The following is a 13,948-nucleotide window of genomic DNA, read 5'->3' on the forward strand; positions in this document are numbered from 1 at the left end:
CAAGACCGGTCTTCTGCTCTGCTTGGAGAGTGAAAATGAAGTGGAACCTAGTTTCTTTAACCAGGTCAAAGCAATCAAGAAAAACTGTAAATGTAAACCCTTACTATTTTGATAAATGTGGTTTAATGAAGTGTAAGAGATGTTATACAGTTGTTAATACATTCTCCAATAAATAAATAATTTTTAAATATGTGTATGTATGGCCCCTGACTTTACTCACAACACTCAGTGTGGCCCTTAGCAAGTTTGGATTTGACACCCCTGCTCAAAATGATCCATGTCTTTTCTTCTTAAACCCTGACCGCAACGAGTAAAGAGCTTTACATCAGATTCAAAATGAATGTTTATGAAGCGTTTGATTGATCAGAGTGACTCACGTTCGCTGTTTCTTCTCTTTCAGTCATGGTTCCTTTGACGAGACTTTTCATGAACACACAAACACAAAGAAGATCCACAGCGAAAACTGGAAACAGTCACAAACTTTCCCGCAACGCCCTGTAAAGTGTCACGCAAACACACGCACACACAAACGCACACACAATTCCCCCCCAAAAAAACACTGGCTCTCTTTCGGATGAGGAATCTGGAAGGCTTCAGCATTATCCTGCCAGTCTGGAGAACCCACTTGGAGGATTCCAAAAACATTGACCAATCCCGTCGCTTGATTTTCCCGCCCCTGATTTCTTCATCCATACGTCATACGCTGAGGAAAAATCCATCTCTTCCCACTCAGAACTCTTGTTTTGTTTTTGGAAACTGAAAGCGACTTTTGAAATGGAATGTCAATCACCGGAGGCGTGTGATTGGATGGAGAGACTTCGGTTGGAGCCTTCTGATTGGCTCCTGACTTTTTTTTTTCGCAGTGTGTTTTTACCCGTTGACGAGCAATAGACTGTGAGCGAAACAACCGATAACACTAACCGCGTGCAATTCACCGACATGTATGCACTATTTGATTATTGGTAAGGGATGACGCTTTTTTGGCCTTAGATTTGCGATGTGGAGTCAGGCTACATGTTTCCGAGGTAACACACACATACACACACACAGCATCATAGACACCAGGAATGGGAAGGGTCAAGCACGAGTGACCGTAATGTCCAGCTTGTGACTCATTTATTTTCATTTTGTAGTGTTCATGAATGAAAAGGCCAGTGATTTGAGTCAGAAAAGCAAAGCGATGATGGTTTTTTGTTTATTTCACGCATCCATCGATCAATCTGAGTGCTTGCGGATTAATATATATATCCGGTCAGCCCATGCAAACGTGGGCTTCTTCTGCTTTGCGTTTGGTTTTGCAGTACTTTTGTTTTGTCACAAAAGCATTCCAGGTTACATTTCACCTCAAAATCAAATCAGAAATATAAGAATGTGTTTTGAAAACGTGAGCTTATTTCATTAGATACACTGTAAAGTAATTATACGACTTAAACTGTCATAAATACACTGGGTTACACACAATTTCAGTATAATCCTATTAAAGTTTAATTGCTTAATTGTTTTATTTACAAATTTAAGTTGTCCAAAAAAACATTAAGAATGGTTTCAACTCATTTTAAATAAGTAGTTTGAACAAGCAGCAAAAGTGCAAGTTAATCAGATTTTAACTTAAGTTATTTTAAGTTAAGCCAAAGTTAAGTCAGTTTATATTGAAATGACTTGATTATAAATTTAACTCAGTTCATTCTAGTTAAGCTTTTAGTGCAAGTTAATCAGGTTTCAACTTAAAACTTTGACTTAACGTAAAAATATAAGTTGAAATCTGATTAACTTACACTAAAAACTTAATTGAATTGAGTCCAATTAATTTCTAAGCCATTTAGATATAAACTGACCTAACTTAAAAAATTAGGTTGAAACCTGATCAACTTGCACTAAAAACTTAACTTGATTGAGTTTGAGTCAAATTAATTTCTCAAAAGTCATTTCGATATCAACTGACTTAAAACTATAAAAAATGAAGTCAGTTTATATCAAAATGACTTCAATTAATTTGACTTAACTCATCTAAGTTAAGTTTTTTAGTTCAAGTTAATCAGGTTTCAACTTAATTTTTTAAGTTGGGTCATTTTAAGCCCGTTTAATTAGAAATGTCTTAGAAATTAATTTGACTCAATTCAATTAAGTTTTAAGTGCAAGTTAATCAGATTTTAACTTATTTTTTTACGTTAAGTCAAAGTTTTAAGACAATTCATAATGAAATGACACTCAACTCAGTCAAGTTAGGTTTTTCGTGCAAGTTAATCAGGTTTCAACTTATTTTTTTAATTTAAGTCAGTTTTAAATCAGTTTATATCGAAATGACTTAAAAATTAATTTGACTCAACACAACTCAATTAAGTTTTTAGTGCAAGGTAATCAGATTTCAACTTAATTTTTTAAGGTAAGTCAGTTTTAAATCAGTTTATATCGAAATGACTTAAAAATTAATTTGACTCAACACAACTCAATTAAGTTTTTAGTGCAAGGTAATCAGATTTCAACTTAATTTTTTGTTAAGTCAAAGTTTAAAGTCGGTTTATATCGAAATGACTTAATTTGACTCAACTTAAGCATTTTAAAAGAAGCCATTATGTTTTTTACAGTGTAGTCTTTAATTGCGAAATTATTTTAGGTGATAAGTCAATTTACCTACAAATACTCATTATTATAATCTCATTATGACGCTGTAACTGTGCATTCACACCAAAGAGCGACAAACTTCGCTCTGGCGACAACGCTATCTGCCTTCACAGCTGCGGCAGGGAGAGCGTCAAAATTGACTACATCGATCTCGTATTTAAATGAGCCGTTGCAGGATATCAGCAAATCAGTTACATTCCTACATAAAAAAATGCTTTCTAGCATGAAAATGTTGAGCACGTTTGATCAAACTCATTTAACTATGGAAGATCAAGATGTTACGTTGGTGTGGCTTTGCTCCACTTATCCAATATGTGTCCATATGTCTGAAATATTTTGAAGTCATTATAGTTAGCATAAGATTCACATTCAAGATACACAGAAAACATCGTAAATAATTGGGAATCTGGCGACTGCAATAATCTAACCCTTGGGAACCACTGTGCTCGAAGTGTACAGTACTCTTAAGAGGTAGACTTCAGCATTGCGATTGCTTGCCCCTGAACAGCGTCATAGCTCATTACCACAAACATAACTTGATTTTAACTCTCCTTGACGCCCACACCGGCGAAGATGCGCCGCGCTGATCCTCGCCACTTATTCCTCCCATTGAAAACGAATGACTTCCAGCTACTTAAGATGCTCTCGCCGCTTTCGGTGTGAACGCACAGTCATGCAAAACACTTGATGTATTATTTATTTATTAATTATTACATGCCGTAAATAAATATATGCTTAATTGTCATCAAAATGAATAATAATACAAAATGAGACTTTAAATGTCATTTTTCTTTTGGTTTCAGGGTGAAATGTGACGTGTTTTTGTGGCGTTCATCAAATACTTGTTTGTTTTCTGGTTTCGTGCGAGTTTTAGTTTGCGTAGCCGGCTGATCAGACGCTGCATGTTGGATTTGTGCTGTTTTTTCCTCCGTGTTCAGCATAATAATCTCTCCTTCAGCTTGAATGTGACTTACAAACAGACAATCTCCAGTTTTGCTCTTCATTAATCAGATATTTGAGGTCGCTTCTATGACATGCTCTACCCTTCCTACAAATCAAACTCTCCATCACTTGACAGTTCGTTCATTGTTCACTTGTTTCACGTTGGTAATTTCGTTTTCTTAGTTCACCGGTTCAGCCTGACTCACAAGACAATCTTCTCATTTCATTTAGCCTTTCAGCACAGTGATAAACTAAACGCACACACACACATACACACAAACATTGCACTATAACACACACACCCACATCCTTAAAGGACAAAGGGAAGCCTTTAAACTCGAACCCCTCTCAAATCAAAACGTGATCCAATCCCTAAACCACTGACCTCACTAAATAACTGGACTGCCTGGCTGTCAATCACAAGTCAGGGACTCTGATTGGCTGAGAGCTGACGATTTTTTTTCTCATCATCCACTTGAAACACATCAAAGTGCCTCGGTGTCCCCTTTACATGCAATTCAGGGTCTTCACTTCACGTATAAGCTACAGAAAAATATGTACAATATGTATCATGGGCTTAGCAAACAGCATATGAGCGCAACGGCAAACATCATATTTATAGATCTATGTTATCCAGAACATATCGCACGCATACTGTGTATATATATATAAAAAAATATGGACATATGTATAGTTCTTCCGAGCTCTACGGCAGTCTAGTTATTTTTTGACCTTCATCCGAGTCAGTGACATCATCCAAACCGATTTAAATAAACGCGCAAGTCGATCATCCGTCGTTTCAGGTCAGTGCGGATAGAGATCAAACTTGTTTTTCAGAGAAAACGAAGCATTTTCTCTTTGTTGAAGAAGTGTTATTATTGATTGAGAGACGACGAAAAAAAAAAACAAGTTCTATGTGGACTGAGCCGTGTGCAATGTGTTGGGTAGATATCTGTGTTTGTCTTCAGATTTTTAAGAAAGCAAAGTGGAAAAAAAAAACACGTTAAAAAAAATGAATTTAAGAATAGGTTAAAGTCTGCGAGCTCCGGGACTCTAAACACGAGGGCCTCAAAAATGAATCCCAGTCTTTGTAAGCGTTGGGGAAGTTCCTTTTTACTTTTCATTTATCTTTTTATGTTTTATTTGTAAACTATTTTAGGGGGGGTGGAACGATTTTACGAAAGCGGAACGTATTACGGGAAAGAAAAGAAAAAATACTGGTGCTTCTGTTACTCATAAGCGAATAATACCACACCAGGACGACTGTTTTACTCTGTTTCTCTCTTTTGTATTTACTAAAGGAAAGAGGGGTTCAGATTTGATTGGTTCTGACAAAAGGCATTTGACTACAACCTTTAATAAAGCAGCGCCCCTTTTTACTTCCTTCAAACGTCAGGAGAAATAATGCGTGTTTAGATCCTGAGCGAACGATTGTATCGTATTTAGGATGTTGCTATATTGAAGTATTTCCCCCATAAATATTAATTTGCTGTTATTGTGGCTTTTAATTAGATTTTTAGCTGAAACGGTGGCCCTTGGTGATTCATAACAAGCACTTTGAGGGTCAAAAAAACCCACAGAGGCTAAACTAAATTAACATCAATGGCTCCTAATGATACATTGATATCCTGTGAAGAGAAACAGCATTGTTTACAGCATTACTACATTTAAAGGAAACATTTCCGAGTGCTTTTAAGACCTAATCCCATTTCTACCCCTTAGTCTCTGCTTTCTTTTTACTAAAAAAGTTGCCATTTTTTAGGTCAATATGGCTTGTAGAAACTCTATTCGTTTTTGAAATGCTAATGGTCTAATCCGATTCAATGATCTATGCTAAGCTAAGCTAAAAGTGCTCCTGCCAGACACTGAGACTGACTGAATGGATTAAAAATGAAAAGTTGCTATTGTCTAAGTCAGGGGATCTCAATCTCAGTCCTGGAGTTCCGGTGTCCTGCAGATTTTAGCTCCAACCCCAGTCAGACACCAGAACTAGCCAATCAAGCTCTTACTGGGCTGTCTTGAAAAATCATTGCAGGCAAGTTAGAGCTAAATTCTGCAGGACACAGGACCTCCAGGACTGAGTTTAAGAACCCCTGGTCTAGGTCAATATGACTAGTAGGAACTCTGGTCTTTTTTTGAGCGAGATGCTAATGGTCTAATCCGATTCAATTATCTATGCTAAGCTAAGCTAAAAGTGCGCCCACTTTGGATTAAAAATGAAAAGTTGCTATTGTCTAGGTCAGGGGTTTTCAATCTCGGTCCTGGAGGTTCTGTGTCCTACAGATTTTTGCTGCAACCCCAATCAGGCACACCTGCGCTAGCTAATCAATCTCTCATTAGGCTGTTTAGAAACATCCTGTATATTAAGGCAAGTTGGAGCTAAAATCTGCAGGGCACCGGACCTCCAGGACAGAGTTTGAGAACCCCTGGTCTAGGACAATATGGCTAGTAGAAACTCTTTGGTCTTTTTTTTAAACGAGATGCTAATGGTCTAATCCGATTTAATAATTTATGCTAGGCTAAGCTAAAAGTGTTCCCACCAGACACTGAGATTGATTGAATGGATTGAAAATTAAAAGTTGCAATTGTTTAAGTCAATATGGCTAGTAGGAACTCTGGTCATTTTTGAACAAGAAGCTAATGGTCTAATCTGATTTAATGATTTATGCTAGGCTAAGCTAAAAGTGTTCCCACCAGACACTAAGATTGATTGAATGGATTGAAAATTAAAAGTTGTTATTGTCTAGGTCAATATGGCTAATAGGAACTCTGGTCATTTTTGAGTGAGATGCTAATAGTCTAATCCGATTCAATGATCTGCTAAGCTAAGCTAAAAGTTCTCCTGTAACACACTGAGTGACTGAATGGATTAAAAATAAAATATTGCTATTGTCTAGGTCAATATGGCTAGTTGGAACGCTTTGGTCATTTTTTAATGAGATGCTAATGGTCTAATCCGATTCAATAATCTATGCTAAGCTAAGCTAAAAGTGCTCCCACCAAACACTGAGAAGAAATAAAACTGATATAAACATGTAAAGCTTGTAGTTTGTCCTCCTAAAAGGATCAACGGTTTTATTCACGTCACCTCATACTTCAGTTTCTCATCAAATTATGACCAATCAAATGCTCTCTAGTATCTGACATGCCCCGCCCCCTTCAAGACGCTTCTAATTTGATGCGCTCGAGCTCAACCACTGTCACTGGCAGAGCTGTCATAAAACAAAACACTATTGGCTGTTTTTAAAAAGGGGAGGGGCTAAACTATGCCCCACCCTCTCTTCGTAGTTCGGTTGAGATCATGTCAAACATCGAATAAAATCGCACATTTCAAAGCACTTCACAGGACCTTTAAGTCTTTAATGTATCAATAATAGCTAACTTGTTTTTGACTTGTCAAACAATATGGCAACTCTTAAATACGATCTTCGCTTAGGATCTCAAACGCACCAATCCCAGATGAAAAATGTTTCGGTTGGAGAAAAGGTCAATAAGAAGCGTCGCGAGCAATCAGATTCGTTTAGGTGAGATCGTGTCGATGTGAACGTGTGTAGGGTTTTGTTAGTCGTAGTTTAGAGCACACGAGAGTCAGAAATGCGTCGGGGGGAAAATAAAAAACAAAACATAAAAAAAAAAACATGGCCGCCCGTATCGTCCTGTATGTAAATGAGCTCCCATAGTGTTCGTGCTGTAGTGTATAGGTGAGCATTTAAAGGTTGTCCCATTCAAAGTGCCTTTTGTTCACAGACACCATCTTGTAAATGATGAACGCCCTTGTCTTTTTCCTCCTCCTGAGCTTTTCTCAAGCCGTATACACAGTATATAGTGCTACAAAATGGATGTGATTTCGTTCTTTTTATTGTACAATGATGGACGACAAAAAAAAGAAAGAAAAAAAAAAGAAAAAAGTCCCTTTTTCTCTGTACCTCTGTCTTTATCAGTCTCTCGCTCTGCTCTTAGATGTCTATCCTTATCTTTCCTCCCTACTTTTGATGAAAGAGTTGGAAAAAAAAAATGTTGAACCTTTTTCTCTTTGAGCAAGATGTTGTAAACTCTAATGTTATATCCCTGTCTGTATGCTTCACATGTTTATATCATACACATCTCTCTCTTTCTCTCTCTCTCTCTCTTGGGTCAAACGCAGCGGGCTCTGTGCTGAATCTGAAGCAGGACCGTCCTGACAGTAACATGCGGTCCTGCTAGCAGATGTTGTTTTGGGATGTGGACGGAGAGCACTGGATCGGAGCATGCGTAGCAGCTCTAGTTTAGTTATTTATTTCCATTTCCTTCATAAGTCAGAGTCTCACTGTTGACTTTGAGCGAGTCCAGCTGTTTAAAGAGACCTGACTGAGGATTTTGGTATTATCACCAAAATCTAATTCTACAGTAAAAGCAGTGTAGGTCAGTGTTTCCCAATGCAGTTCCCAGAGGCACACTAGCACTACACATTTTAGATGTCTCCCTTATCTAACGCATTCACTTCAGGTTTTGGATTTCTAATGCTCTGATGAGTTGATTTAGGTGTGTTTGATTAGGAAGACCTTGAAAATGTGTTCATGATGTGCCTTCAGGAACAGCATTGGGTAACACTGGTCTACATCACAATTATGATAATGCCGATAAAAGAGGACTTTATCATTCTGGTCACTTTACCCAGCTGGTGAATTAACAGCCAATCAGAATCCATCCTGCTCTAACACTTAAAAAATGAGCGGTACAATTGGCTACTTGCAACTTGCAGGTCAATTTGACCCAAATACTGTACAAATAACGGGGATTTTATTTTACACATTTGAATAAATGTCTAAATATATATCTGAAAAAGCACTTATGACACTAACATAGTTTGGATGGTAATATAATTATCATTCCTGCTGTGAGATAGCCTTAATACTGTCCATGCACTTATTGTCATCTAAATTCAACAGCCTCATATACTTATACATTCATTTAGGTTATTTTTATTCTCTTCAAGAGTAGCAGCAAAATCAGTGTTATAATCCTCAATACTGCCTTACATCAGGACTTATTTATTCCAAATAGGGCTGTATGATATTGGAAAAATCTGATATTGGATTTTTCTGTGATGTACATTGCGATATGGATAGTTTCAAGAGTTTTTAGATAAAGGAATTGATTAATCACAATGAAAAACATATTTTGTCGTCTCGTTTCTAGTCCAGAAATCCGAAAAAAAAAAAGTCTTAAAGCAGGGGTGTCGAACTCAATTCCTGGAGCGCCGAAGCCCTGCACAGTTTAGTTCCATCCCTGCTCCAACACACTTACCTGTAGGTTTCAAACAAGCCTGAAGGACTCAATTAGTTTGATCAGGTGTGTTTAATTAGGGTTGGAACTAAACTGTGCAGAGCTGCGGCCCTTTAGGAACTGAGTTTGACACCTGTGTCTTAAAGCATGTAAAAATATTGTTTTGTTTCACACTTGAGAAGAAATTAGTCAAAATTAGGAGAAATCGGTCAGTGGGATGAGCCAAATAATCTAGTTTTTGCTTCAAAATGTAGACATTTGGACTAGAAACAAGACAAAATTTCTTTTTTTTTTGATAAATCATATAAATTCAGAGATTAAATATAATTCTGTAGCTCCTAATCAACTATAATCCAGACTCAACAGTGCACATCTTTGCCATGTGATTATTTTAGATGCGCACATTGCGATATCAATGCATTCATTTTGTTTTCGGCTTAGTCCCTTTATCAATCATGGGTCGCCACAGTGAAATGAACCGCCAACTCATCCAGCATATGTTTTACACAGCGGATGCGCTTCCAGCTGCGATATGGATACAGTTTCATGAGTTTTTATATAGAGAAACTGATTAATCACAATGAAAAAATATGCTTTGGTTAGTTTGTTTTGTCTGGTTTCTAGTCCAAATATCCAGAAAAAAGTCTTGGAGTGTGTAAAAATACTGTTTTGTTTCCAACAAGTCAAAATTATGAGTTTTTCTTTAAAATAAGCTAAATGATCTGCCAGTGGGATGAGCAAAATAATCTTGTTTTCACTTTGAATTGTAAATATTCAGACTAGAAGCAAGAAAAAACTTTTCTTTTTTTTTTTTTTTGGTTAAATCATATAAATTCAGTGATTAAATATGATCCTGTAGCTCCTAATCAACTATAATCCAGACTCAACATTAGATATCTTTGGGATATGCCTATTTTAGATGCACACATTGCAATATCGATGCTAAAACTATATATTGTGCGGCCCTAATTCCAAATCGACCCCGATAGACTCACAAAATGTCGCTGAATATCTAAAACTGTGGCAGATGTGTTAATCTAGCTGTAGTCATCTGTGATCCAGTGTCCGTCCACAAACCTCCCCCCTCCTCGCCGGAGCCCAAGGCAATCTGCATGTGTTATTTACAGATTCTTTTCCATTATAAAGAAAAAAAACAACAACAAAAAAAAAAACCCTCAAATGTTTGTAAAGAGCAGCACCTGATTGAATAAATGATGTTCTTGACTGTACCCCGTGTCCAAAAACCACCAGCAGCTTTTTCTTTGCAAGATTCTTTTATTGATCCCAGGAGAGGTCAAGCTTTTAGTAAATCAACTATTGTCACTAATAAACAGACGCACATGGAATCTGCATCTCCACCACACACACACACACACGTGCGCGCGCACACGTTCTTTAATTAAACCATCTCTCTATGCATTTATTCAGCGTAACAAGCTTCATTCATGTAGTCGTCGTGCTTTAAAAGCCTCCGGGTCAGATTTCATGTTGGCCTGCGGATGAGTGAAACTGAAGTCTGGCAGTTTTGGAGACTACTTTATTATAAAGGAGCGATTGTTTACTGGGTGAAGATGATGATGATGATGTAGAGGTGAAGTGCTGCCGAGGGCTTTTTCGGTCTGACGTAAGAGGTGAATGTTCACTTCAACAGAGAAAGCCATTGTCAGCTCTACACTGATATGTTTTTGAGTATCATCATGGTGAAACAGGCCTCTGCTGCTTGTTTAGTGAAATGCTCTGAACTCTGAAAAGCTCTGTATCATGGTACTGGTTGGTCCTCTCATGTTATGTAAGAGCGTATCATGTCTAAAGGCTGATTTGTAATTCTGTGTCAAGCACACGTGTGTGGTCCAGCACAGTCTGTGCGCGGGAAGCGTATTCACCTTATTCTCCGCCGACGAGCGGGCGCTGCCATTTGAATCTTTTTGGCTCAAGACTTCCGGTCTCCTTCACTTTCATTTATTTTTTGCCGTTAAAAACTGCTCGTTACGCTGCTTGATGTTGCAATTTAATATTTTCTTATTATATTATTCGACTTGGTCTGTATAGTCATGCAAACATTTGTTTGTAGAGCAAGCAGTTTGACTGTTTTCTGCCGTTTATTATTCCTAGTCGTTTCTCCCATAGGCGACTGAATCGGAAGTTCTAAGACAATCGCGAAAACAGGCGCACTTCCGCATTTTAGAATAAGGTCAATAGACTGATTTCAGGTTGTTGCTAGAGCGGATATGTTTGCGGCCGGAAGTTAACGCGAATTATTTCTATTATTTATTACATTTCTCATTTGTTGTATTTTATTAACGTCTACCCTCACCCTAAACCCAACCGTCACAGTAATGTAAAAACTGTGGTTGTACCGAGTATTAGTTATGTTATCTATTAAATTACCTAATAAAATGTATTTTTTAACTCCTACCCCCACCCCAACCCTCACAGTACTGTAAAAATATTAATTATTGTTATACAGTGTCATAAAAAAATGCTGCTTTATTAATGTGCATATCACACTTCCGGCCGGCCGCATATCCGATCTAGACTTTACCCTGATTTCACTCGGCCGCCATTGTTAAAAGTAAAATCGTAGCTGCGGTGGGTTGTTGCTAGAGAATTATTTATATTATTAACTTTCCCATTTATTTTTATTTATATATATATATATATATATATATATATATATATATATATATATATATATATATATATGTATGTATGAATGTATATATATATATATATATATATATATATATATATATATATATATATATATATATATATATATATATATATACACACACACATATATATGTGTGTATTTATTTATTCATTCTATTTCTTTTTGGATTAGTCCCTCTATTAAACCAGGGTCGCCCCACCAGAATGAACCCCCCAACTTATTCAGCACATGTTCTACGTAGCAGATGCCCTTCCAGCTGCAACCCATCTCTGGGAAACATTTATTTACATGCTGCTATATTGATGTGCGTATCGCACTTCCGGTAGTAGATGGTAAAGTCTAGATCAGATACGCGGCCTGCCGGAGGTGCGATATGCGCATCAATATAGCAGCATTTTTATTGACACTGTATAACAATAATTCATAATTTTACAGTACTGTGACGGTTGGGTTTAGGGTTGGAAGTAGGCGTTAGGGTAGGGCGATGTCGACGAATTTGGCCTCGTACGATGTCTAATGTGAAACATCGGGATGGTTGATGGCATCGTCGTCATAGGTGGATGTGATGTGAAGAGCTGGTGATGTGTCTGGTGGTGATGGGTGAGAAGGTGCACGGCTTATTTAAGGACCGGGAGGGAGACGCGCGATTTCCGGGAGATTATCACTTGGTGAACTGATGACCTTCACGGTCATTTCTGTTGAGCACTGGTGAACACAATAGCAAATCAGCGCTGTTTAAGAACGCGGTCAGCGGCGAAGAAACTCGTCACGGAGGAGCATAAAACCTACTGCCAGCTAGTGTTTCGGAGGTGTTATTACAGAGCAACACAAACAGCACGCAGAAGTATAAATGCAGGACTACGCGCAAAAAAGGTGCAGAGGATCACGCCGATCGCTCAACAAAGAAGAATAAATCAGCCTTAAGAAATGATCCTTATTTATGCTAATGAGCTGTTTTACTTCAGATTTAAATAGGATAGTTAAAAAAGATGCTTTTAAAGTCAACATGAAATTGATTTGGTTTTGCTTCTTAAAGGAACAGTTTGATGATTGATGATCGCTTGATTTGAAAGGGATAGTTCACCCAAAAATAAAATTCAGAGTACTCATTAGTGCTTTCTTTCTTCTGTTGAACACAGATGAAGATGCTTTGAAGAACACACACACACACACACACACACACACACACACACACACACACACACACACACACACACACACACACACACACACACACTGATTTCCATTGTATGTTTTTACTACTATGGAAGTCAATGGATGCTATCAACCAGCATTCTTCAAAATATCTTCTTTAGTATTCAACAAAGGAAATTTTAAATGCAGATGAGGGAGAATAAGTGTAATTATCATTTTTTAGTGAACTATCCCTTTTATTTACTCAACCTCAGGCTATCCAAGATGTAGGTGACTTTAAACAAAACATTCAAGTATGTGATTTCTAAAATGCAACTCTGTGACTACTGACAAAACCTCTGGCTCCTGATCTTAACTTTAAAACATTATAACTGAAACATTCAAGGAAGAAACGTCAGTTTGGAACAGGTTGAAATGTTCTCTTCATAAGAGCTCAATGTATTAACAGTAGCCACATCTATTTATTATGTGTTTTTGACTCTGAAAGTAGCGCCAGTTGCTGACTTGCATTTTAAGAATCACAATTTCAGCTAAAAACCTCAGATAAGCTGAAAGCGTATGTTTATTTTTGGATGGAAATGTCCCTTTAAAGAAGTGTTTCTCAACCACAATCCTGGAGGAGCACCAGCACTGCCTGTTTTTGGATGTCTCCTGTCACAACCATTACAGGTCTTTCAGTCTCTGGTTATGAGCTGATCTGAATCAGGTGTGTTAGGTTAAGTAGACAGAAAAATGTGCAGTGTTGGTGGTCCTCAAGGAACGGGGTTGAGAAACACTGATTTAAAGCACATTTCTGGGTCTCATGTGTACGATTTAAAAATGTGTTTTTCAGGATTTTAAAATGTGTAACCTCAAAACGAGAAAGAACAAATAGAATTGGCTTTATATTTATTTTTTAACCTTTTTTTTTACAACCAATCACATTTGTGTAAATGCCCTGTATGATATGCAAATTGATAAAATGGTTCCACTTTATATTATGGGGCCTTAACTAATATGTACTAACAGTGAAATGAATCATTAGTAACAATGTACTTATTGTGTAAATACATGTATTTACATCATACTAATGCTTGATTAAATAACTAACTGTAAATAATTTTGTTAATTAATTACTGTTGACCATCCCTTTCACCTTAACCCACCCTTAAACCTACCCATATCCCAGCTTAAGAAGTGTTCTGCAATACATCAACAACACATTAAGTACATTGTATATTCATTTTGATGCAAGTATATAGTAGTTAAGGCCACTTAATATAAAGCAGGACCCATAAAACATTTCAGACT

At 37.2% G+C, this 13,948-nt stretch overlaps 1 protein-coding gene across 48 annotated transcripts in view; it reads left to right on the forward strand.

The window, feature by feature from the left end:
* nfixa (nuclear factor I/Xa) overlaps window positions 1-7,221 on the forward strand; it is a 253,758-nt gene extending 246,537 nt beyond the window's left edge. For 26 of the 48 annotated variants that reach the window (XM_073949468.1, XM_073949479.1, XM_073949836.1 and 23 more), the window contains one exon: window positions 401-7,221. In XM_073949468.1, the coding sequence (XP_073805569.1) occupies window positions 401-415 (15 nt within the window). In that variant the 3' untranslated portion in view covers window positions 416-7,221. The remainder of the gene's footprint in view (window positions 1-400) is intronic. The other 22 variants (XR_012405493.1, XR_012405519.1, XR_012405553.1 and 19 more) reach the window with 6 other exon arrangements.
* The last annotated feature ends 6,727 nt before the right edge of the window (window positions 7,222-13,948 follow it).

This window comes from Danio rerio, chromosome 1, assembly GCF_049306965.1.
Source record: "Danio rerio strain Tuebingen ecotype United States chromosome 1, GRCz12tu, whole genome shotgun sequence".
Classification (NCBI taxonomy): Eukaryota; Metazoa; Chordata; class Actinopteri; order Cypriniformes; family Danionidae; genus Danio; species Danio rerio.